The following is a 27,308-nucleotide window of genomic DNA, read 5'->3' as shown; positions in this document are numbered from 1 at the left end:
TCAGATTCCACTGTTTACTGGGGACTGTCTACATTGTGAGAAACCTGTTTGACTGGAAACATATACTTTGATTCTTCTAATCTAATCTCACAATAAAACTGACCAATGATAATATTCACAGATGACAGATCATGCAGAAATTGCTGAGAATGTCATGCCTATTTGCCACATATAACTCTGCATTGTGAAATTTTAAAAAACCCTTAAGGAAGACCTACTTGGGTAGTTAAACTCATGTTTGTACAGATCTGGAATTAACTATATCAGTATCATGGCTCTCAATCTAGTCACAGAGATCTAAAGAGAACCAGATTAGAACCTTGTTAAATAAGGAGAAAGTAACAGTCAGCAGTCTGTCAGGTGTCAGGATCAGTCACATAATGCACGCACTCAGATATGACTCTGTCATTGTACATGTGGGTGTGAATGACCTGAGACATACCTCCCTGGACTACATGAAAAGAGACATGGAGGAGCTCTCAGATTATGTAGCCTAGGCGGGTATGACCCTAGCTCTGAGCAGGATCCTACCATCACCAAGAATGATACCACAGTACAAGGAGAAAATGATTGATTTCAACAATTGGCTAAATTTCTGGTGTCATTCTAAGGGGATCCAGTATCTGTCTGCCTGGGGTGACATGATTGACAGACCTCAATGCTTTGCCAGAGATGGCATGCATCTGTCATCCTTGGGCTTCTGGATACTGGCCAAAGCTCTTGACATCCCTATAGTGCCTTTTTAGGTGGTTTTCCAAAGACCAAATTACCAGTGTAACAGCCACAAATAAATGCAATCTGAAGGTTATGCTGCTCAATGCTAGAAGTCTAAATCTCAAAATGCACTCACCCGAAGCCCTCCTTAAAATAGAGAACATTGACATTTGTGCTGTAACAGAGACCTGGTTCAAGAAAGCACCCCTACACTACCAGGCTACAACTCATTCAACACCTTTCGGCCCCAGAACTTGGACTGAAGCTCCAAAGGTGGTGGTGTTTCATATTCATAAAGGATGTGCACACCTCCAGGCTGGCAGCCCAACATAATGCATCAGAGATACTTCAGGTGCAGCTAACATTGGGTAAGACAGCGATTCAGGTTGTAGCCTGTTATAGGTCTCCAACCATGTCCCAAGACTCACGCTCCACATTCCTAAGCACCCTGGAGTATATTAGGGTCTAAAACACTCTCATACTGAGTGACTTCAACTACCCCTCCATCAACTGGGAAAACTACTCATGTACCAGTACACTTGCCCAACATTTCCTGGAATTCATTAACTCCAATGCCCTGCACCAGCTCGTTCTTACCTCCACTAGAGGTAGCAACATCTTTGACCTAGTCATTACTAACATGGGCGACCGTTGCTCTACACCAATAGGCAACCCCTCCTTGGTTAGATCCGACCACAAACTAATCACCTTTGAAATCCACATTCTTATGTAAAGAATCTCCACAGCAATACCCAGATTTGCTATGAGCTGCTGCACAATGGTACCTCCTATACCAAGCCAACAGATATTGCCAATATGCTGGCCAACAGATTCAGTGCCAACTTTACCCCTCTCTCCCCCCCAAAGGACCAATCATAATACCAGTAGATTGCCAGGCACCCAGTATTACTGCTGCACAAGTTAAAACAGCACTGTCCAAGACAAAGAATACAGCTTATATGGGACCTGACAATATTCCCGGCTGTGTTCTACATGAACTACAGAGTGAACTGGCACCTCACCAGTGTGCCCTGTTCATTCACAGCCTCTCCTCAGGCTTTGTCCCTACCAAATGGTGCACTGCTACAGTCATCCCTCTCCACAAAAGAGGAGTGACTACAGACACTGGGAACTATCGCCCCATTAGCCTGACAAGTCTGATATGCAAAGCTATGGAACGCATCCTCATGGACCTAATAAACAAGGATATAGGGAATCTCCAAACTCTGGATCCCACACAGTTTGGCTTTGTGAAGGGTAGGTCATGCCTGTTCAACTTGGTCGACTTCTTTGAGTCAGTCACTAGAGCTGTGGATGAGGGCAAGGTGGTTCATACAGCCTACCTTGATCTGGCCAAGGCCTTTGGTACCATTCCACACTCAGGAATCCTAAGCTAGGCATCGATCCATATATCATTATGTGGGTTGCAAACTGGCTCACAGATAGAACCCACAGTGGGAAAGTAGCTGACTCCAAGTCAGACTGCCGACCAGTCACGAGTGGAGTCCCACAGGGTTCAGTCCCGGGTCCACTCCTGTTTAGGATCTACTTCTCAGAAGTCCAGGCCAACATGAAGGGACTCTGGCTGACAAAGTTCGCAGATGATTGCAAGATGGGTAACTCCGCAAGTGATGTTAACATCCTACAGAAAGGCCTCACTGAGACCAATGACTGGTGTCAGAATCATGGCCATAAGCTCAATGCCAAAAAATGTGTTGTTATCCCCTTTGGGAAAAAAAACAGTTCCCATGAATACACCTGTGTATTTGTATACACTTTGAAGTGGTTTATGGGACACAAGGACAGTGTATGCCCATGCAGTTTAATATGGTGCTAAATGTGAACATGATGTGCGTGTGTGCGCGCGCGCGTGTGTGTGTGTGTGTGTGTGTGTGTGTGTGTGTGTGTGTGTGTGTGTGTGTGTGTGTGTGTGTGTGTGTATATATATATATATATATATATATATATATATATATATATATATATATATATATATAGATCCCCTTCACTACACCGACACACCACACCCAAAACACCGACACCAAAAGACCGAAAACACACAATACCGACAACTCACAAAACCAAACACCATAACACCAACACCCAAAACACCGACACACAAAACGTAAACTACACATTACACACAACTATACATGCCTAACCTTAACCCAAACCCTAACCCTAAGGACCGACACAACCGCACACTTACCCTACCCGCACCCTAACCCTAACTCACTTAACCCACCCCTAAACCTAAAGTCGGTCACTATCGCACACTTACCCTACCTGCACCCTCAGCCTAACTCACTTAACCCACCCTTAAACATAAAGTCCATCACTATCGCACACTCACCCTACCCGCATCCTAACCCTAACTCACTTAACCCGCCCCTAAAAGTACAGTCCGTCACTATCACACATTTACCTTACCCGCACCCTAACCCTAAGTCCGACACTACCGCACACTCACCTTTCCCACACCCTAACCCTAAATCCCTTACTATCGCACACTTACCTGTCTGCTCCCTAACCCTAAATCCCTCACTATCGCACACTTACCTGTCTGCTCCCTAACCCTAAATCCCTCACTATCGCACACTTACCGCGTCGCGCTCACACGTTGCCCATGTCGGTGTTTTGGCTGTCGGGATCTCACCTTGTCGATCATCTGAGTCGTCGGTCTTTTGGTGTCAGTGTTTTGAGTGTTGGCTTTGTAGCGTGTCGGTATAGTGAACCTTACCCGCACCCTAACCCTAAGTCCGACACTACCGCACACTCACCTTTCCCACACCCTAACCCTAAATCCCTAACTATCGCACACTTACCTGTCTGCTCCCTAACCCTAAATCCCTCACTATCGCACACTTACCGCGTCGCGCTCACACGTTGCCCATGTCGGTGTTTTGGCTGTCGGGATCTCACCTTGTCGATCATCTGAGTCGTCGGTCTTTTGGTGTCGGTGTTTTGAGTGTTGGCTTTGTAGCGTGTCGGTATAGTGAAGGGGACCCATATATATATATATATATATATATATATATATATATATATATATATATATATATATATATATATATATATATATGTATATATATATATATATATATATATATATATATGTGTGTGTGTGTGTGTGTCTGTGTGCGTGTGTGTATGTGTATGCTGCAATGCACATTAAGTATACATAGAGAGAGATATATATAAATTTAAATGCTTTCCTAGGTTTGTGTAATATGCTTTGTTATACCTACAGCTATCCATCCACAACCCTTTTCCTATTTTTGCACATAGATTAGGGGTGTCATTTCAACAGTAGCCATCATGTAGAGCCAAAGTTCACACCGCTGGACATACAAATATTTCAGGCATGGGCAATGATGCTCTTCTAGTTTGCCAGTATCACAAAACAATCATCCCCATAATAAATGTCCATGTTGTTCTTAAAAACATCTAGACTAGTGCTTGCTTTACTATAACGGGTCTATATCATATATTCGAAGTATTACAACTTCGAACACCAAGAAAGAAAGAAAACACTTACCTAATGGGTTTAAGCAGGGGGGCAAGCTACCCTGTACCCCCCACACCCCCCGCTCTTTAAATATACCAACTCTGAGATTGCACTTTAACAGAGTACAGTGCGGAAAGGTAAGATTTCCTTTTACTTTTTTTTACACTGTTTTACACTGTAGCGCGATCTCGGAGTTGGTATATTTAAAGACCGGGGGTGTGGGGGGTGCAGGGGAACTTGCCCCCCTGCTTAAACCTGTTACTGAAGTTTTGTTTTTTTTTTTTTTTTTTTAGGTATTCAAACTTTTACAAGTTCAAACATTTCAGTTCAAAACTTATGGTGTTCGAACTTGTAAAAGTTCAAATATATGCTATAGACCCAATATAACTTGGTGGTCTATTCCAGGGATCAGCTCCTCTCAGAGATCCAAGTAGTACATCTCTCAGGGTCTATATTAAATAAGCGAATGCTTAAAAAAACAAACACTTATTCATCAACCCTAGTTCAGCGAACGCTGAAAATCCTGAACACTCGGAACAGCGATTTAAAAAAAAAAAATTAAAACATTATGTAATAATTTTATAAATATCATTAAGCAAATGGATGATATGATCAGAAAATTTCAAAGATGGGTCTACCCATATATCCAGGTCTGTAAATGAATCCACAGTTTCAATCACTGTGTACTGTATTAAATATTTACCCTGAAACCTATGTCTTACACATTTCATATGCTTAGTTGCTGATGTAATTGTCAGCATATTGTTCTGTTGTGCCCAAATAATAAATTTTGTCAAGCTCCTCTGCAGACATGCTCCCGTCTGTAACAGATGATACCAATTTTCCCATTTTAAAGTATAGCACATGCAGAGAGATGTAAGCAAAGTTGGCTGACAGGGACTGTGTGTGTTTGTGTGTTAATGTGTGTGTGTGTGTGTGTGTGTGTGTGTGTGTGTGTGTGTGTGTGTGTGTGTGTGTGTGTGTGTGTGTGTGTGCGTGTGTGCATGCATGTGTGTGCATATGCGTGTGTGTGTGTGTGCATGTTGTGTGTACTATTTTGCTATATGCTGAAGTATATGTGATGTGTTTATTCTGTTTGTTAGGGGATACATTTGTACGGGGTTTACTGAGGAGAAAAGGCTAAAGCAGTTAAAGGTATGAAGCAAGACAGACACTACAAATGACTAATGCAATCAGATAAAGGAGATGGTTAATGAGTATTTGAACACTAGCTGATTTACAGCATCTGAAGTTCTCTTCTCTTTAAGAACGAGGGTATCCCCACAAAGAATAAATCACCAGGAACTCTCCCCTATCAATTCAAAGTACCTGTGCTACTCAAACCTCTATCAATTTACTGAATACAGTGTATGTGCTATTAATTATTGGTTTCATTTACAGTACTTAAAGTTAATGTAAGGGTGTGCACACTAGTCAGGCACCATAAACTCAGTTCCCCCTCCTCTCTTAACCCATGTAGTTCACCTCCCCAGTCTATATTTTCTCACAAAATAAGGTCAACATTGTTGCTATTTTTCTGCATATTACATTACTTAACCCTTGTAGTTTACCTCCCAAGGTACATTTTCTCACAAAATACAATCTACATTTTACCTAATTTACTGCAAAATTCAAAAAAACTTTCAACGCTCACCTGGCTGTTACATGGCTCTGCTCTTGTGCCACTCCTGGCTAGTACCAATCCACAATATAACTCTATTCTCCTCTCTTTCCACAACTAAGTTTCATGCTTACTAACCAGTAACTGCCTACTTTCTCCTTCCACATTCAGCATTTCCACATAGCAGGCCACAGAACCTCCTCAGTGTATTCAACATGTTCCATGCAAGACCTCTTGTCTGTTTCTCTGAGTTATGTAATATATGGAATGTCCTATATCTCTCAGACTTATGATATGTATCATTGACTGTTCTTGTCACACTTCCAATATCATGATACCTTTCTTTACTTGTAAAACTGTATATAATAGTTTCCATGAATGAAATTTGTATCTTATTGTAACCCTTCATGTATCATGTCACTTTCCCTAAATTGTAAAATTGTATATATTAACTTCTATGTATGAATTTTGTGTATCCTTCATTTATTGTAATAATTATTGTTCATAAACATGGAGCTTTTCTCCCTACGCCTCTGCTAAAAAAGGACTTATGTCCAGTTGGAATTTCCTGCTAAGCGAATGTAAAATAAATAAATAAATACCACGTACATGGAATCTGTACAGGGCATGCCAGGATGTACTGGTATGCAACACCAACTTTTTACTCACACCCATGGAATGTTCAGGTCATCAAGACTTTACCTGAAAGTGGACACACCTTGTTAGGACATTCACAAAGGCTGTCAGCCTATGTCATCTGCACAGGCAGTACAAGCTTTCTTTTGGAATCACTTTTATTGGATAGCATTTCACAGCTTTGGGCAATTTCTTGCCCTAAGTGTAAATTATTCTAGAATCTATCCTTAAATGTGGGATAATAAATGATTAGTAAATAGATACATTACCTGCAAAGTAAACAAGTAAGTGATTGTAAGTTAGAAAGGTTATTTTGTATTAGTAGTTGGAGAAAAGTGCATTTTAAGCAGCAGTAATAATCATAATTCAGTGAGTCTTATGCAGATTAACCAGTAATCCAGATCACACAGAGATAAGACAGAAGAGCGAAACAACAGTACTGAGAAATTAAATGTAATTATTTGTTTCTCTGCTTTACACCAGCCGAACCAGGAAAGAACAGCAGAATGAGTACAGGAGGGAGGTATTGATACAAGGCCAGAAACAGAACAGAATGGAAAAGAGGTAAGTAGGCCATCACTCAGTTTGATATGCTTAAATACAAGACCTTTTTCCTGTACTTTTTGTACTGTGTATGATTGTAAGACTGTGACTCATTTCTACATATCAACACCACTGTTGAAAACCTGTCACAAGCTCTGAGTTACCTGTGGAGTGAAAATGTTTAAAAGCTGTCTACATTGTGTAAAGGGATAGAACTCTGGATCAACACAAGCAACTCAGTTTCAGTTAATGATTCTGATCCCTAAAGCATTGGCTGGGGGGCTAGGGATTGAGTGGTGTTTCTGTTTTCCTATACTCAGGGAGGGGTCATGATAGCCAGTGTCTGAACAAGATCTAAGATACTAGATTAAAGGATTTCTGTAACAATCATTTAAACTAGCAGGGGTGGAGCATGCAAGAAATCCTGTTTATCCCCCATCAGAATATCAGGAAAGTAAAGTACTGAAAACAAGTTTAGAAGAAAATGCATGTTTAAAGGAAAAATAAAATAGATTTATTTATGTGCTTGTACAGATAAATAACATTTATTTAGTTATGTGTTTACATTTGTTATCCAGATACGTATGCCAGTCTGAGGAGTCTGTTCAGGCACAACCTGAATGTTAAGCAGCAATAGAAAACATAAAAATCAGAAAGGGTAGTAACAAGGAAACATACACATGCAATTATTTAAACTATGAACAGCAGAAAACAGTAGTTTACAATGTAGAAACAGTGGGTAATAATGTAGGTATTTACAGCATTCATTCAAGAATAAGATGTTCCTTCAAAAGCTGATACCACAAACACAACAATGTTTGCAGAAGCATATATAGTTCTGCAAGTATACACAAAGGTTTTTACCAGATACTGTTGAAAAGAATAAGTTTGTAAGGCATAATTAGAGAACTTGGATAAGTTACTGTGGGTTGGTTATTTATATTATTAACCAGGTTCAGCATTATTACTATTTTTCTGCATATTAAATTACTCAACCCTCGTAGTTTACCTCCCAAGCTACATTTTCTGACAAAATGCATTCTATGTTTTACCTAAATTACTGCATATTACATTTTAAGCCATAGTATTCCATTGCTTTCTCTACACTAGCCTGGGGCTGGGTTTGTAGGTGGCTGATTGTTTTTGTTGTTCCTGACTCCTCAGGCTTGTGGGTAACTATCTGTGTATTTGTTACCATGGATTGGTGGAATCTAACTCCCTCCCCCACAGTGCATGAACGTAGATTTCAAATTTCTCCTACCCCTAGGGTGCCATGTTTAAACTTCTATTCTCTCTCTGCAGTAGGGCTGTAAATACATGACATCCCATCTCCGTGTGCTTACCAGGTAAACTTGCCTATAATATACTTTGTATAATGACCTAGTTTAATGTAAGGATACTGACATTTTTGTCTGGGACTAGTACAAGTATTTAACGCACATGCACGGTTAAATGTAAACTGTTCAATCTGCTTGGTTTGCCAGTCACAAACTCCATCAGTAACTACATTGGGTGCTTCTACTGGTCCTCCTGATTTTTGGGGAGTCGACCTTCTCAAAATAAAAAGTGTATGGTTTGTTGGAAATGCCCCAAACAACTGGTAACAGTGTTGAAATGTGTTGCTGGCCAGCTGAGATTAATAGCGTTGACACTCCATACTTGTATTTATATAGAATATTAGAAGCATTAACTGTACATGTTTTCAAATGTAACTCTTATCGCTTTTTCACATCTGCTTCATTATAGTCAGACACCTTAATTTGTGCAATATATTTGAATAATTTCTAGCCCTTCCTAGTAAAGCAATGCAGCCTCTTTTATCTATGGTTCCATGAACCGGCTGATGTTATCAGTCACTTTACAAAGTGTGCAATTCATTTGCAACCTGCATGTCATTATTACATTACATAGTAGCATCTGTTTATTTTGGTGTAATTGTCTCTTGCTATTAAGGTCAAAAAGGGCTTTTATCTGCTTATGTTTTGCACTTGTATTATTTATCATGTTTGTGCACACCAGGATTTATGTGACCTGCATTGTTGTGCTGCCTTTATAACCCACTTCCTAATATATTCTCCTAAACCTCTTTTTCTCATTTTCCCTTTACACTTCCCTTCTCTTATAAAATGCGAGTATCCCCACACAGAATAAATCGCCTGGAGCTCTCCCCTATCAACTCAAAGTACCTGTGCTACTCAAACCACTATCTGTTTTCTGAATACAGTGTATGTGCTATTAACTATTTGTTTCATTTAGAGTACTTAAAATTAACATAAGGTTGTGCACACTAGTCAGGGACCATAAACTCAGTTCCCCCTCCTTGTCTGTTGACCCTTGTAGTTCACCTCCCCAATCTATGTTTTCTCACAAAATAAGGTCAGCATTGTTGCTATTTTTCTGAATATTAAATAACTCAGCTGTTGTAGTTTACCTCCCAAGCTACATTTTCTCACAAAATATAGTCTACATTTTAACTAATTTACTGCATATTATGTTTAAGCCATAGTATTCTATCTCCTTCTCTACACTAACCTGGGGCTGGGTTTGCAGGTGGCTGATTGTTTTTGTTGTTGCTGACTCCTCAGCCTCATGGTTATACTTGGTACATTCACTCTTGCTCCACTCTGGCTCACTCCACTCCCCTACCCTACTCCCATTTCCAGCCACCCCCACTTCAAGTACATTTATACACCATAGCCACTCCCATACCTGTACATGTACAAATCAAATCCCTCTGACTTAATCTGCCCATCGATCCATTCCATCAGACCCTTTCTTTCTCACCTCTCTACTCCAACCATATCCCTTAACTACCCGACTATTCCCTACCTATAACTGCCCTACCTCAGCTCATGTACCTATATCCTTTACATGCAAATACAACCTAGCAATCCCAGTCTCCACTCTACTACATAGTACTCATTTCTATCTAATTTTAACTCCTCTGGCATAAAATGAAACTGTAAACTTAGAACAATATCATAATAGGACAACATAGGTATTTCAAATAACCCATCTCTCCCACTTTCTCTCCTACTTCTTGTATACCTACATGATAAAATAACTTACTACTCATCTCACCTAGGCATTAAAACTGCTTTTAACATTGCTATGACCTCTAACTAAACTATACCCTGCTAGATAATCTGTTAGTTAAATAAAATCTTCATTTAAATAACAATATGCTCCAACTATACCTCACTACCCTAGCAATTCTCACAATACTTGCCTACAGTACTTCATATCATGTCAATCTAATTGATTAAATGCTCCACCAAGCCACCACTACCCCACATTCTCAAAACTCTGCTTATTTTAATTCTCTCAGCTATCTATCCATTTTCAACATATCAGCAACTAATTACACTCCTTACTTATCCCCAAACCTTCCCTGAAATGTGATAAGTATATGACAAAAATCATAAAAATCATAGGTTATGTGGCATGTAAACTATCTCTCACTGGTGATATACATCCTAATCCCGGTCCACCTACTCCTATTCCCAGCTCCTCCACTCAATACTCTAATCACCATCACATCACACTTCAACTCCCTAGGAAAGCTGCAGATCTACTATTACTAAATATAAACTTAAGAAGCATTACTAAAAAAATCATGATCTACATGCCAACCTCTGACTATATTCACCTGATATTGTCCTTCTATCTGAAACATGGCTAAAACCAGACATTACAAATAATGAAACTTGGCACCAGGTTATAATCTCTTACATAATGATAGAAAAAAGAAAAAGGGAGGTAGCTTAGCCATTTTGTTTAAAAATCAGCTTAATGTTTTAATTTTGGAACTATCCACCCTTACTCTTGACAAAGCTGAAGTTACCCTTACCAGTCTAAAAATTAAGTACCCAAAATGTATTAACATAATTGGATGCTACATCCCACCCAGTAATAACATATTCACACTAGAGAACTTACTAAATTGGGCCTTCAATGCATTTACTCATGAAATAGTCTTTATAGGGCACAATAATATAAATTGACTAACTCGTAACTCAAGCAATCCCACCAATTACATCAACCTCCATGGAATCAAGGAAATAATCCAGTCACTAGGCTGAACAAGGAGAAGGTTACTGTCAGCTGCCTGTCAGGTGCCAGGATCCGCCACATAACACAAGCACTCAGGACACTCCACAACAAGTACAAATATGGCTCTGCCATTATCCATGTTGGTGTGAATGACCTGAGCCGTACCTCCCTGGACTACATGAAAAGAGAAATGGAAGAGCTCTCTGATCATGTAGCCCAGGCTGGTATGACCCTGACCTTGAGTAGCATCCTGCCCTCACAAAGAATGATACCATGGTATAAAAAAATATATTGATTTCAACAATTGGCTAAGCTTCTGGTGTTATTCAAAGGGGATCCAGTGTCTGTCAGCCTGGGATGACATGCTCGACAAGCCATGCTGCTTCGCTAGAGATGGCTTGCACCTGTCACTCTTAGGCTTTCAAATACTGGCCAAGGCTCTTGCCACCCCATAGTGCCTTTTTTAGGCAAGGCTCAAAAGACAAACCCAACACCATAAATATCACAAGTAACAAAAAACTGAGAGTAATGCTATTCAATGCCAGAAGTCTAAACCTCAAAATGCACACTCTCGAGGCACTCCTCAGTACGGAGAAAATCGATATATGTGCAGTAACAGAAACCTGGTTTAAGGCTCCAGAGAGCACCCCAGCCTACCAAGCTACAACTCATACCATACATTTCGGCCACAAGCCCAGACCGAAATACAAAAGGCGGGGGTGGATCCATATTCATCAAGGATACCCACACCCCCAGGTTAGTGGCACAGCACGATGCTTCAGAGATCATCCACATGTAACTAACAACGGGCAAAACTGCAATTCAAATTGTAGCTTGCTACAGATCACCCACCATGTCCCTGGACCCCCATTCCACATTTCTGTAAACACCGGGAAACATAAAGGTCCTATGAAACACCCTGATATTGGGTGATTTCAATTACCCAAACATTAACTGGGAAAATACTCAAGTACTAACTACCTTACCCAACATTTCCTAGAATTGATAAACTCAAATGCCCTGGATCAACTGGTCAACACCCCCACCAGAGGTGACAACATATTGGACCTGGTCATCACCAACATGGGCGACCGGTGTTCCATACCAGAGGTCAATCCCTCGCTGGTTAGATCTGACTATAAACTAATCACTCTGGATATCCACATTCTGCCCCCACCACAATCAAAGAAGCCACCGTGAAAAACTTTTCAAAAGCAAACTTCATGTTACTTAAGACCAAGGTGGAAAGTTTCAAAGCTCCCATGCTAAAGGATGCCCAAGCTGCCCAAGCTACTAACTCTTTTACTAATGCACTCTATGGGCACCTACAAGAATGCATAGATTTTGCTATCCCAAGAAAAACCAAGACTCACACCTCCAAGAAAAGGAAACCAGTCTGGTGGACCCCTGCCATAAACAAGCTATACAATAGAAGGAGAAAACTAGTACAGAAAAGAGTAACATCCCAAGAAGGTAAGACATCCCTGATCAGTATCAGCAAGAAACTATGATCCCTCATAAAATCATCCAAGACTAGCTTTGAAAGAAAAATTGCCAAGGACTCCAAAGATAACCACAAGGCAATCTTTAGCTATGTCAAGCATCTAAGTGGCAATTCACAGATCTGCTCGGAGTTCGTGCAGAATGGCACAAAATACACTGAACCGACCAATATCACCAACATACTGGCAGACAGGTTCAGTGTAAACTTCCCCCCCTCTCAACCTCCAAAAGGGCCCATAACCATACCAGAAAAATGTAGTGCCCCTGAAATCACAGACACTCAGGTTAAGACAGCCCTCTCCAAAGCCAAAAACACAGCATCAATGGGACCAGACGGTGTCTCAGGCTGCGTCCTACATGAGCTCATCGATGAACTAACTCCTCACCTAAACACACTATTCAAACTCAGCCTCTCCACAGGCTACGTGACCATAGAGTGGCACACAGTAACGGTTATTCTGCTCCACAAAGGTGGAGCCACAACAGACACCGGGAACTATTGCCCTATAAGCCTGACTAGCTTGGTCTGCAAGGCTATGGAGTGTATCATAGATGGATCTCATTAACAGAGAGATTGGGAACCTCCAAACAATGGACCCTACCCAGTTCGGCTTTGTTAAGGGCAGATAATGCCTCCTAAACCTGGTGGACTTCTTTGAGACAGTTACCAAGGCTATAGATGAGGGAAAGGTGGTCCACACAGCCTACTTAGATCTTGCAAAGGCCTTCGACACCATTCACCATTCTGGTATAATAGACAAGCTCACAGCCTGAACATAAACCCCAACATCACCAGATGGGTTGCCAAATGGCTCACGGACAGAACCCACATGGTAAGAGTTGTGAGAGCTAGGTCTGACTCTAAACTGGTTACAAGTGGCATTCCCCAGGGCTCAGTCCTAGGACACCTCCTATTCGGCATATAGTTCTCAGAGGTACAGGCAAGCACAGGAGGTCTATGGCTGACCAAGTTCACAGACAACTGCAAACTAGGGGCTATAATTGACTGTCTGGCTGATACAGACATCCTCCAAAAGAGTCTCACTGAGACAGATACCTGGTGTCAAAACCATGGCCTCAAGCTAAATGCCAAAAAGTGCATAGTCATCCCCTTTGGAAAAAAGTACCCACAAACTACCACATAGGTGGCAGCCCCCTAAATACGGAAGATGTAATAAGGGATCTGGGGACCTAAGTAGATAGTAATCTCTTCTTTGATAATCACATTGCCAAAGTAGATAAAAAGTCCTTCGATGTGGCCCACCTAATCACAAAAGGGTTTGCATCCAGATCAAAAGAGGTCATTGTGCCCCTTTACACATCACTCATAACACCCCATTTGGGATGTACCTTACAAGACTCCTGAAACAGCTGGAAAGACCACAGAAGTACCTAACCAAGAGGATCACTGACCTCAAACAGATGCCTTATGCAGCTCATCTGAGGAAACTCCAGCTGCACTCGGTTGCATACTGCCTACTCAGAGGTGATCTATGCCCATACCTCCCAAATGTCCCAAATTACTCAGTTTTTACTGAGTTTTGGGGTCCAAATGAAGGGGTGCCACGATTTCCAAGTGGCATTCCTTTATTTCCAATTTTTTTTTCTTGTTTTTTGATTTTCATGCTGTCGGAGCTGACGTCATCACGTGTGTGATGACGTTATCTCAGTCAGTGCTACCAGCCAGTCAGAATTGAGCTCAAGAAGCTCACATCATTGCCGACTGGCCGGTTGTAGATGCGAGCGGGAGACGAGAATGGATTATCGGCAGGGAACGAGACGAGAATGGATTATCGGTAGCACTGTTCATGGAATCCTCAATGGAATGAACTAGAATGGATTAGAAAGAATCCTCAATGGACACTCAAGTAAGAAATGAGGTGGGTGTGTGACTGAAATAGGTAACTCGTTTGTTATATTATATGGATGCGACAAGTTCTGTAAACATATTTATGGGCAAACTGTGTACACACTAACAGACCATAAGCCACTGCTTTATGAAGTATTAGGACAAACTACTGCTGAACCTGCAAAGAATGTTGCCAAGATTGCAGAATATGATTTGTCTGTTAAGTATACACTAGGCAAGGACCTGCATATAGCAGAGCAGGCATGCTGAGTTATTCATATCACCAGATTACCAGATGAAAAAGAGTGTTTGGGGAAGAAGTGGAAGTAAACTGGGTAATTTTACAGTTGTCTAAAACCAAAGAGAAGCTAAAACTTTTTAAAAGGATGCTTAGAGGGTTTCACAGATGATGATGCTTCCAAATATGAGAGGAAAAGGCTTACCATACCAAAAGTTTTTTTTTGTAAAGAAAATACTACAACACTAAATCATATTTTTGTTTAAACAGGAACACTTTGATGCATATAAAGTGTGTCTAATCATCTAAGGAAAGCAATTTGGCAAGAGTACATGAGACACATTTGTGAACTGTGAAGTGTAAAGAAACAGCATATAATGTATTTTACTTGCCAGGCATGTCAGTGCAAATGGACTAAGAAGTAAGAGGTATTGTGTGTTTAGTGCAAACCAGAACACATATCTATATAATTTTCTATGTGCAAGCATTGAGGTTTGCCAGTTGAACTATATAGTTTTAAAGGTGTTATTCTGTCAAAAAACACATCTGTGGTCTCAAACACAGACAAATACACCAAACAGCTGTTAGATGCATATTCATAAACAGTCAGTTTTCTTTATGCAATTTGCAGACACACTGAGGTGGTCACTTGTTTAGGTTCAAACTCTGACTTAACTGTATATAGCTAGACTTTCTTTCAAGAGTTTTAATGTTTCCAGTGTGAGAACATTTTGAAATAAAAGTCTAATTAGACATGTATACAGCCAGAGGCTTGCAAGACATGCATCCAATGACTCTTCTGTCAGTTTAGGATAGCAGGAAAAAGAAAACATTCAACTCAAGATGTCTAGTTTCAAAAAAGCAATGCTGCATGTAGAAGTAAGACCAACAAAAGTTAGCAGTTACTTTTTAACTTCCCACAAGTTCTACTTGCTTTCCACCTGATCTCAACTCTTTTTACCTTTCTCCCACCCCTACTCTTGTTTTATATAGTAACAGGTATAAGATGAATGGAAAAATACTGAACTTGCAGGGTGACTAGAGGGAAATTTTGGTCTCTTATGCAAGGGTGAGGATGAAGAGTAACATGAAACAATAAAGTGAAATAGTAAACAGGAGTTTGGGTGAGGGAGGGATTATATTGGGGAGATGTCACCGACATGATGGCAGGGAGGTGCAAAGCGGATGGTGCTGAGGAGAGGAGAAAGGGAAAGGAGAATGGGAGTGCAATCCCAGATAGGGGAAGAATACAGGCATAACAAGAGGGAAAATTACCACCTGATTAAGTAGCTGCTAAGGAAGTGTTTACAGAGCAACAGGTAGGATATGTGGAAAGACAGATATTAGGGTACACATAAAGGAGATTAAAGGCATTTATAATAGGACTGATCTACAGTGTAAAAGGAGCCTAAAGTCCCTAGCCACCGCCACCTGTAAATTTGTGTCTCATATTTTTGGTCTGTTCCTCATAAAATCTGTGGTTTTCAGGATTTTTGTGGCAAATCACTGCAGGATTGAATTCATTAAATAATGACAGGCATTTGAATTTCAGACTTCAAATTCTTCAGAAAATAAATGGTAACATAAAACCTTTTATTCTAGCAATTTTCTAAGTTTATAAGATGAGTATTTGAAATTTGTCCCTATTTGGGGCTGTATTCCCCCTTTATTGGCTTTCTACAGGTGTTTTGTGCTAAGAGTTGAGAGCTATGGTGAGAAGTGAGAACTGAATTTTATTCCCCCATTATTGGCATTGTGCAGAGAGGTTGAGAGCTATAGTGAGAACTGAATTCATTAAATGATAGCCATTTAAGTGTCAGTCTTCCTGCTGATTTGGCATAGTGGTATGTTGCTCTGACTGTAGTGCACAGAGTCCTGGGTTCGAGACTTGCCAGTGAAGTGCATGGTGGCAACAACATTTTATTCTAGCAACTTTCCAAAATTATACAAGTAATGTTTAAAATGTGCCCCTGATTTTCGGCCTATTGTAACCCCCCAAAACAAAAATTAAATTGAAAATACTTGCGAGAAGCTGTGCAAGATGCCTATGGCTTAGACTACTGTCATTCCATTTATAGTGTGGGTGTGGTGGACACTGTGGAAGTAGACTTTTATGATGGAAATGTTCTGAATTGGGCAGTTTTGTCATTATTGGTTCATGCATTTTGTTTCATTGCCTACAGCCTATTGGAATAATGTTCAAACAATGTAAAATACGCTCTGTCTAACAAGTGTGCTGTATTATACAAGGAATATAATTTAATAGTCAGGAAGGTGCATCAAAGAAAACATGTATGTTTCTTGTTTTGTGTGCAAGGGGCCAATGATTTGAGAACAGCCCAAAGGTAATCTTTATCCACCACTGGCCAAATGCATTTTTTAATGTGGTGTGGGTTTCAATGAATGTGAGTTTCAAGGGCAGAGAAGTTTTAATGCCAAGTCTATTTTCATTGTGAGACAGTGTTGCTTTGTTTAGCAGATGTCTATTGGTGTTTGCGCATTGAGCTGTTAAATGTAAAAATAAAATCCAAATAATCATTGTATTAGTGAAGTAGTATGCACACATTAGTGTTTATGGTAAATGGGCACAATAGACAGGTAATGGGACATTGGCATGGCTGCAGGGGGACTCTGGTGCCATATTTTTGTTGTCTATTCTTCAGTTTGCATTTGAAAGTTGGTATCCCACAATTCCATTGGAGTGGGCAGGGTTACATTATTATGCAAGCACATTTTATGTTAATTGGCGTACAGATTTGTACCTATTTTTCATGGGCCTTGTCCAGATTTTTGGTGTTTCCAGTTTGAGAGGTATGTCTATGCATGACATACAAGGCCATGTCCAACCCAGAATTGATGGACATGCTCCACCTAAAGAAAACCATTTCCCCTCGAGCCACACACTCTAGGGATCTAAACCTCACCACAACAATAAATAGGACGTGCTGGAGGGATAGATTCCTGTCCCAGAGACTTTCCATGCCCTGGAACAAGATTCCTATCTACATTAGGCAGAGCTCCTCACTAACACTCTTCAAGAGAAACCTTGATGAGTTGATGGAAAACAAAGTTTACCCCAGGGATCACTTGAGTGGCTCTGCTGGACAGAGGCATAGGGAACTAATCTAAGGGGGCGGCGAAAGCCAACACATACCAGCTAGCTTTATAAATGCCTTCGGGCAGATAGCCAAACCTATGAACCCACTAAAATTGATAAATCATCCAAGAGACAGTCAATTCTGGACTGGATACTGATAAATAGACCAGCTCAATCCTATCATTCTGGCTGCCTACCTGACAGCCTGAGTGACCACCTACCAACTTGTATGCTAAAACAAAGTACATATCAGGCTAAACCTACAACCTACCAGCTAATAAGAAACAAAATAAACTTTAACCCCACTTACTTGATTACTACTCTAAAAAGTTGTAATTGGGAACCACTTAAGACCCTCAGCCTTAATGAAGCACTTAATTACTTTACCTCTGCCTTTCTAGACATCCTGAACTTACATGCCCCTCCCTGATCCCTCAGAACTAAATCTAAATTTGCACCATGACTGAGCAAAGAAACAAGATCATTACCGAAAGCTCGATACAAAATTTGAGACCAGTGGCATAAACTGAATATCAAGCCTCTAAACAATTACACTTTGAACTACAAAATAAAGCAAAGAAATTGGTCAAACAAGATAAGATCAGCTACTATCACAATAAAGCATCTAAACAATCCTCAAAAATTCTGGTCAGCCGTAAACAACCTACCTGGTGAAACTGGCACACCCTCCTCAACCACAACAAACTCCTCAGAAAATATAGCCAGACACTTCAGCAAATATTTCACTGAATGTATTTCACCCTAACCAGCCCTCAACCATCCTGCACCCCCAAACAAGTACTAAACCAAACAATAACTATAACAGCTTCATACTACAACCTGTTCTTATGGACATGATTAAACAAACTTCTAAAAAACCCACAACATTAGCCACAGACAAACTACCAGCTGATTTTCTGACAATTGCTGCTGACACAATAGCCTACCCTGTAGCCATTCATATTAACAGATCAATATCTGAAAATCTAGTCCCTGATATCTGGAAAATTTCCCATATAATTCCACTCCTCAAAGGATGTAATTCAAAAGAGATGACAAACTATCGCCTCATTGCCATTCTTTCCCCCTATCTAAAATCCTAAAGAGGTTTACACATACAGAATCATGGAACACCTAAATACTCACAAACTTCTGTCTAATACACAACATGGATTTTGTCCTTTTCATAGCACCACCACTGCCCTAATGTCATTCAGAGACACAGTAAACAACCAGAGAAACAATGGAACATTTGTATCTGCAACCTTTCTGGACCTCTCTAAGGCACTTGGCACAGCTGCACACGAGAAACTCATTAATGTTCTTTCTGACCTAAATCCCAGTGAACATACTATTGCTTGGTACCAAAGCTATCTGTCAGGTCGACAGCAAGCATTTCAGTGGCAGAAAGACCCTTCCCCACTACTTCCAGTTACTCTAGGTACTCCCCAAGGCTCCATCCTTGGACCCTACTTTGTCTGTTTTTACTAACAACCTTCATACCTCTACACTACATGCTACTGTCATCCAATATGCAGACAACTCCACACTAATATGTGCTGCTTCTTTCCTTCAAGAACTTCATTCACTAACACAAGCCTCCTTTCTTTCTGTTGAATCTTGGCTCTCTAACTCCCAGCTTATTCTGAACCTTAATAAAACTAAACTGCTGCTCTTCCATCCAAATCTGTATACTCCACCATCTCCTCCATTCAACATCACATCCAAAAATAACACCATTATCTCACCTGTCACCCATACTAAACTACTTGGTGTTGAAATCAGCTGTAATATAAAAGTTGATATTCTCATCTCTCACACCATAAAGAGGGTCCACAAAAAATTGGATATCTTATACAGAAATAAGCAATTTCTTTCAGGAACAACTAAAGAAACAATAGCACACACACACCTCCTCTCAACACTTATCTATGTGTCCCCAATTCTCACTAATCTGGAAAAACAAGCATTGCAAAACTCAATTCATGTTACAATAAAATTGCCAGGTTTGCCACAGATTCTCCTTATAGGTCTCATCACTGCATAGCCCTACAGCTACTTAAATGGTTAGAATTACCACAGCTCATCCTTTATAACCAAATGACTCTAGTCCATAAAATTCTGTATCACCCTAAAAAAAACCTGCTCTAATAAAACTACTTCATCCCTACACCAGTAATGGAGTGTTATGTTCCAATAATAGACTCCTCCTGGACGTAACTAAAGCCAAAAATCCAGCAGGTGAATCCATCTACTCAGATTTTATAACTAAAAGATGGAATTCCTTACTCACCAACTTAACAGCTACAACCTCAATAACACAATAAAAAAAAAAACTTTAAACGCTCACCTGGCTGTTACATGGCTCTGCCCTTGTGCCACTCCTGGCTAGTACCAATCCACAATATAACTCTATTCTCCTCCCCTTCCACAACTAAGTTTCAAACTTACTAACCAGTAACTGCCTACATCTTCCTTCCACATTCAGCGTTTGCACATTGCAGGCCACAGAATCTCCTTGGTGTATTCAACATGTTCCATGCAAGACTTCTTGTCTGTTTCTCTGACTTTTTTTGGCTGTTACAACTTTCTGTACTTGAGATTCAACATGTGGGGTGATCAGTTCTTATCTACGATGACATGTGGAGATTTGGAAAGTCTTTGTGGGATTTTAGAAGCATTGCAGTTAATTTTGGGGCATTTAAAGACAGCTTTTTTATATTGTACTTAATTCTGAAGAGTGATTTCATGATGTTTCCAAAGCAAAGCTAAGTCATTCTGAAAAGTGATATAATTTACTGGTAACTGTGGCATTTGTACAGAAGACAGCTAAGACTAGTTAGATCCCAGGAAGGATTATTAACAAATATTGAGAAAAGTAGTGGTCCTAGAAACAGTCCTTGTGGCATCCTTGTATTTATTGCAAGCAAGGATAAAGCAAACAGGAGGTTGTCATAGAACATGGAAGGTAGCAAAATCATCACTAACAGTGTAAATAAAAGAGGTACTAAAATTAGTAGTGTTGTTACACAAAAAGTGTCTTGATAACAAAGATTTGGCTAGGATGGGGAGAAGGGGGCAGCGGCCCCAGGTGCAAGATGCTAGGGGTTGCAGCTGGGAGATGCTGACTAATTAGTAGGCCAGTAGCGGGGTTGCAACTGGGAGATGCTGACTAATTAGTAGGCCAGTAGCGGGGTTGCAACTGGGAGATGCTGACTAATTAGTAGGCCAGTAGCGGTATTCATTTTGGTACCTGCTTATGGCAGAATGCATGGTACCAAGGCAGTGGGACTTCATGAGACTGATAGGTAACTAGCAAGAGGAGCCGGAAAATGTGAGAAGCAACACAAAAAAAGAGACACAATAGAGTACAGAATGAGAGAAGGAAGCAACTGAAAATATGACACAGGGGTTCCAAAAAAGTTGGGGTGTTGAGAATGACACCATTGATAGTTGAGAGATCAGAGTGCAAACAGAGGATGGTATGGGGTAGAACCCCTACTGGATCAGAAGTGGAAGAACCTAGATAGGTTATGGTTATAAATGCAAATTCTGTGAATGATATCAAAGAGGCTTCAAAGGGAAAGGATAAAGATAAAAGAAACAGGAGAAGGAAGCTTAGTATTCTAACATGTGATGTGCTTATATATGGTGATTATATTACATAGAGTGTTACATGAGGAGGAGAAGGAGACAGGAGCTGCTACATTGCTAGCAGTTTCTGTATGCTCTGACAGTGGACAAAACAGATGATGTTAAATAATAATCAGAAAACAGAACGTTAGATATTATAGATTGTGCATGTGGCTACAAGTTATACAGTAGGTATGTCAGAGAGATAAAGGCAGAGAAGTGACACATGGTGGACCTTCACAGGAAGATAAGGAGTTTGGTAGCCTTCCCAAACAATTTGCTAATACCATGACTGTTAAAACAAAATGAAAACTCCAGCAAAGCTAGAACTTCCACTGAGTGACCCCCCAAACCTCTTGAATCAGAGGCACATGGGATCAGGGACGTCGGGAGGCATACGCACTGTACTGATTTCAGTACAACTTATTAAGAAGGGGGGTAGCGTTAGCGTTTTAAATTTTCTTGTTTTTCGTGGTTTACTGCACGATGACGTCAGCTCAGAATGGAGCTCACCACACGCACATGTATTTCCGGCCAGTGCTTTTCGAGCGGGAAGCATTATTCAAAGCAGGAGGATTCAAGCGTTATTCAAAGCAGGAGGATTCAAGCATTATGTTGAAGCAGGAGGATTCGAGTCAAGCGTTATGTTGGTCTCACTGCAAGGGTCTTGCAACCGAGGGTTGGTGAGTAATTGTGTGTGTGTGTGTGTGTGTGTGTGTGTGTGTGTGTGTGTGTGTGTGTGTGTGTGTGTGTGTGTGTGTGTGTGTGTGTGTGTGTGTGTGTGTGTTGCAACTACTAGCCAGCCCAGTCTGGCATACCATTGTTAGTGTTACTCTACATTTTTTAAATGAGCCAGACATACTATTAACATGATAGCTAAATTAACTTTTCCTTCAGAATTTAATCAACTCATGAGCACCTTTGATGTCAGAAAAATATATAGCTAAACTAAACATTCTTGTGAGTGGCCTTAATTCAGTAAGAGCATCTACCACACCATATTTTTTGTAAGGTACAAATTTGATCCATTTCTCAAAAAGCTTAAAATGCTCCAATTTGACCATCATATGTCTGTAATTAAAGATATTATAATCTCTGTATCTTAGCTGAATCCTGTCATGTAAAATTTATTTAATCTAAATATACACCCTCTTGTTCATACTTTCAAAGAGGTATGTGTGTGTGTGAAAATGCCCCAGGTGGGATGTATTGGTGATTACTCATGGTGGTAAGTTAGGGAATACCTCAGGCTTGAACCCTGTACCTTGTATGCAGGTGTTAAAGACCTGAATTCCCTACCCACCACTATTTGTAAAAATAATTGCAGATTTTTGCCTCATATTTGATCTGATCAATATCTGTATCGTATCTGTGGTTTTTAAATATTGCAATGCTTGAAATTTGATGGTGCAGTGGTAGCAACGTAGCATTGATGCCTCACAGCTGTAGGTTCTTGGGTTTGGTTCTTGGCTGGGGTGCCTTCTTTGTGGAGGGGGTATGTATCTTCTCCCTGTGTTTGTGTGGGTTTGCTTTTGTGTCCTCCCATGTTACAAAGACATGTCTGCATTATTTTTTCCTGGGCCTCTGCTGAGAATTGTGTTTTTTTTGTTCCAAGTCAGACTGTCCTGATTAACAAATTGACAGGCATTTAAATTTCAGACTTCAGGTTTCTGAATGTTTACTTCCTTACATATTTGATGGTGCAGTGGCAGTATTGTTGCCTCACAGCTGTAGGTTTTCTGGTTTGATTCTTGGCTGGGGTGCCTTCTGTGTGGAGTCTGCATCTTATCCCTGTGTTTGTGACATAGTAAAACAACTTTTTATTCTAGCAATAAATATATACTAACACAACCTTTTTATAGCATTTTTTAAGTTTATGACTATTTGAAATTTGTCCTTATTTTTGGGACTGTAATACCCTGTTATTGGCTTTGTCCAGGTTGTTTGTGCTAAGGTTAACAGCTATGGCAAGAACTGAATTCACTGAATATGTTTGAGGGCTGAATTCCCTCATTACTGGATTTGTCCAGGTGTTTTGTGCTAAGAGGTTGACAGCTATGGTGAGAACTGAATTCATTAAATGATCGCCATTTAAGTTTCAGTCTTCCTCTCTTTCACAAAGCAGGTGATTTGGCATAGTGGTATGTTGTTCTGACTATTTTGCACAGTGACCTTGGCAGTAAAATGTATGATGGTAACACAGCATTTTATTCTAGCAGCTTTCCAAGATTATACAAGCAATGTTTAATGTGTTCCTGTTTTTTGCCCTTTTGACCCACCCCAATAAATTTGGCTTTTTCCAGACTTCTTGTGCTGCGAAGTTGAGATGTAGTTGAGTATTGCGTTGATTTTACAAGGAACTGAGAGCTGCAGGGGAAGAGAAGTTTAGTGCTGATTATGTTAAGTCGGCTCATATTGCTAGTAGCACAAAATGTTGTGTACTTGCTTTTAATGCAGAAGGTTGTTGGTTCTACTCCCATAAGGGGTGAATGCTGCTGTACTGAAAGTTAAGACACTAACTATGAGCCTGTTATCAGTTTGCCATCCATTTCCTATTGCAATATTACTAGCTTATTATTAATGTAATTTAGGCAATTTATTCCTCAGGGGCATCAGACACTATTTTTCGGTGAAGTCATGAAATATAAAGGTGATTGCTAGCAGCAACCTCTTCATTAGTTAGATTTATTTAACGTGGAATTATTTAGATGACTTTTTTTACTACTTCAGAGCTTGTGCATATTATTTACTGATAATGGTGGACTGTAGAAGTTTGACTAGACTTTTATGATGCAAATGTTCTGAATTGGGCAGTTTTGTTTCATTGTTTACTGGAAAAATGTTCAAAGCAATAGGAAGGTGTATCAAAGAGCACATGTATGTTTTATATGCAAGGGGCCTATGATTTAAAAGCAGCCCAGAATTAATTTTTATCTGCCACGGGTAAAATGTATTTTTCTTTGAATGTGGGTTTTAATGTTGTTTCAATGAATGTGAGTTTCAAGGGCAGAGAAGTTTTAATGCCAAGTTTGTTTAGCAGATGTCTTAGTGTTTGTGCTGTAAAATGCAAAATAAAACTTTCAAATGAAGTTCAAATCATCATAGAAGTAAATCAGTATGCACATTAGTGTTTATGGTAAATGGAGTAAAATAGCAAAGTAATGGATCATTGGAATGGCTGCAGGGGGAGGCTCCATTCGACCATGGTTTTGTGAGGGGAAGGGCGGCAAACTTAGACAGCCCCAGCTGAACTATACCTCCCAACTGTCCAGATTTTCAAAGAATGAATAGATTTTTTGCTTCTTATTTTTGGTTTGTTCCTCAATTTGTGGTTTTCTTGCAAATGATTTAGGAATTAAGTCACTAAATAATGACACACTAGTTTCAGACTTTATAACCTTCAGAAAAATGCATGCTAAAATAAGACCTGTTCTATCAACTGTCCCAGTTTATAAAAGAGCAATTTTTAGTACTGTTTATATGTTCCCTCAATATATTTGGCCTTGTCCAGATTTATTGCATTAACAGGTTGAGAGGTACATGCAAATTGCTTTATAGAATTAGGCATAGCCAAACCTCAACTGTCCCTGATTTTGGCTCAAAATGTTGCTCTTCCCCTAATGATCCCTCCACAAAATAGCAATTTTGGAAGAAAACATAGAGGGTTTACTTTACTTTTATAAATAACTGTAATGATCAGAGTTATACATTACTTTTATTTCAGAAATGCATGTAGATTCTCTAATTTTGTCAGATGCTCTAAGTTAACTGTGCTCATATTAAAATGGTGTCCCTCCTTTGACAGGTTCCCAGCAGTATTGTCTGGCAATTTTATATTTTTGCATCACATTTTTGGTCCGTTTTTCATAAAATTGCAGTTTTCTGGCAAATTAGTGGTAAATTGTTAAAGACTGAAATTAGAAAATAATGCAGACATTTCAGTTTCAGATTTCATACCTTTCAGAAAATTCGTACTGATGCAAGACCTACTACTATTCTATTATCTTTCTAAGTTTATAAGAGCAATATTTAAAAAAATGTCCTTATTTTTGGGCCTTTGCCTCAGTTTTATTTATGAGTTTGTTGCTGTAAGAGGTTGAGAGGTTGTGTGTGTGTGTGTGTGTGTGTGTGTGTGTGTGTGTGTGTGTGTGTGTGGTAGGTAGCATACCTCTCAACTGTCCAGATTTTGCAGAATGTCCAGATTTTTGCCCCATATTTTTTGTCTGTTCCTCATAAATTTTGTGATTTTCTAGAAAATCATTGAAGGCTGAAGTTGCTAAATAATGACAGACATTTGAGCTTCAGACTTCATGTCCTTTAGAAAAATTCATACTAGCACAAATCCTGTTATTCTAGCAACTTTCTAAGTTCACGAGAGCATTATTTAATATCTGTCCCTGTTTATTTTAAGCTTTGTCAATATTTCTTGCACTAAGAGGTAGGTAGGGGTGTGTGTGTGAATGAAACATCCTAGTTAGTGGTAGCAGGTGGTTAGTAATTTACTCAAGCTCAAAACCTGTACCTTAGTTACAGAAAACAAAAGCATAAAGTCTCTACCCCAACTACCATGCTGCATTTTTCAAAGAACTGACATTTCAGGTTAATTTTCAATTCAAGGAACCGAGTTTGAGTGAATTTATATTATATTACTGAAGAGGCATTACAGGGAATGCCTCTTCATCGACACTAAAAGAGCAAACTGTGAATTACGAGAATGGCCGTAGCTTGGCTGGGGAGGGGGGTAGCAGTTTGAGAGCTGTCAGTACAAATTTGAAAATCCTAGCTACACCCCTGCATGGGATATATGCAAATGATCCTTATGAACATCAGGTGTTTCAGCTAATTGGCAATTCTGAATGTCCATGGCTTGTTTCGTCGTTTTACTGGACAATTTCAGGCCAATAAAGCCAAACCCTACTAGCTGTGGATATGCATATTTCAGCCTTGTTATGACCTTGTCAGCACAGCATAAGCAGAGTGTTTGACTAAGCATTAGAAACACAGGGCTGTTATACCCAACTGATGTCCATTATCATTAGGGTCACTGTAAAAATATCCCAAACAACAAACTAAAACAATAAGTAAGAAGGTCACTGAAAAAACAATCAGTAAAAACAAAATGAAAACTCCAGCAAAGCTAGAACTTCCACTGAGTGACCTCCCAAACCTCTTGAATCAGAGGCACATATATCAAGGAAGGACAGGAATAAAGAATTGAAGGAATGGCTGAGGAACTTTTACTTTAAGGGGTGCTATGGTAAATGACAGCAAAACTCGTTGTGGAACAGAGACTTTACACCAGAAATCACCTCAGTCTAATTGTAATTGGAAATGGGAAGCTGAAGGCTGGGCTGTAACAATATACTGAAACAAAATTCCCCTCTAAGCAAATCTGGGGATCATATAAGCATCTTTAGTGAGGGTGTAGGGAGAACAACAGGGACAGCAATGTGACATGAGGAAAGAGAAATGTCCAACAGAGGGGATAAAAATGAAAAAAAAAGTGAGCCATTTAAATGCTTATGACTGAATGGGGGTTAAACTTTGCCATCATAACAGAAACATGGAGAATTGCTTGATTTTATTGCACTCTGGGTTTGGGTTTGCAGTGTATAGAGGAAACAGTGAAAGCAGGGGTACTAGTGCACATCCTCGACTTAATAACATGCATTGTGGCAGAAAGTGCTGATGAGATGATGACAATGATGATGGGGGGGGGTATAGTTTTCTATCATTCACCAGAATGAGAAGTAAGATGGAACTCATGGAAGTTCTGTTGGAAGCCAGACCTAAGCAGACAAATGAACATTGTGATTCTTAACAAAAGGCTGCAATAAAAAGGTAAAAGCTGAGAGATCCTCAAATATCTGTGATTGTAGAAAGGGATACTACACAGTCCCAACATTGCTGCTG

General features: G+C 39.9%; 1 protein-coding gene across 1 annotated transcript in view; it reads left to right on the top strand.

Moving 5' to 3' along the window:
- The window catches only part of LOC122814322 (eukaryotic translation initiation factor 3 subunit E-like), a 50,520-nt gene extending 31,267 nt beyond the window's left edge, over positions 1 to 19,253 (top strand). Inside the window, exons 8-9 of the mRNA XM_044086907.1 lie at positions 6,963 to 7,043; positions 18,953 to 19,253. Of these exons, the coding sequence (XP_043942842.1) occupies positions 6,963 to 7,043; positions 18,953 to 19,253 (382 nt within the window). The remainder of the gene's footprint in view (positions 1 to 6,962; positions 7,044 to 18,952) is intronic.
- Positions 19,254 to 27,308: the final 8,055 nt, after the last annotated feature.

Source organism: Protopterus annectens, chromosome 10.part0 (assembly GCF_019279795.1).
Source record: "Protopterus annectens isolate FY-2018-M chromosome 10.part0, PAN1.0, whole genome shotgun sequence".
Taxonomy (NCBI): domain Eukaryota; kingdom Metazoa; phylum Chordata; order Ceratodontiformes; family Protopteridae; genus Protopterus; species Protopterus annectens.
The sequence above is the reverse complement of the archived record's forward strand: the minus strand, read 5'-3'. Positions and strand labels throughout refer to the sequence as shown.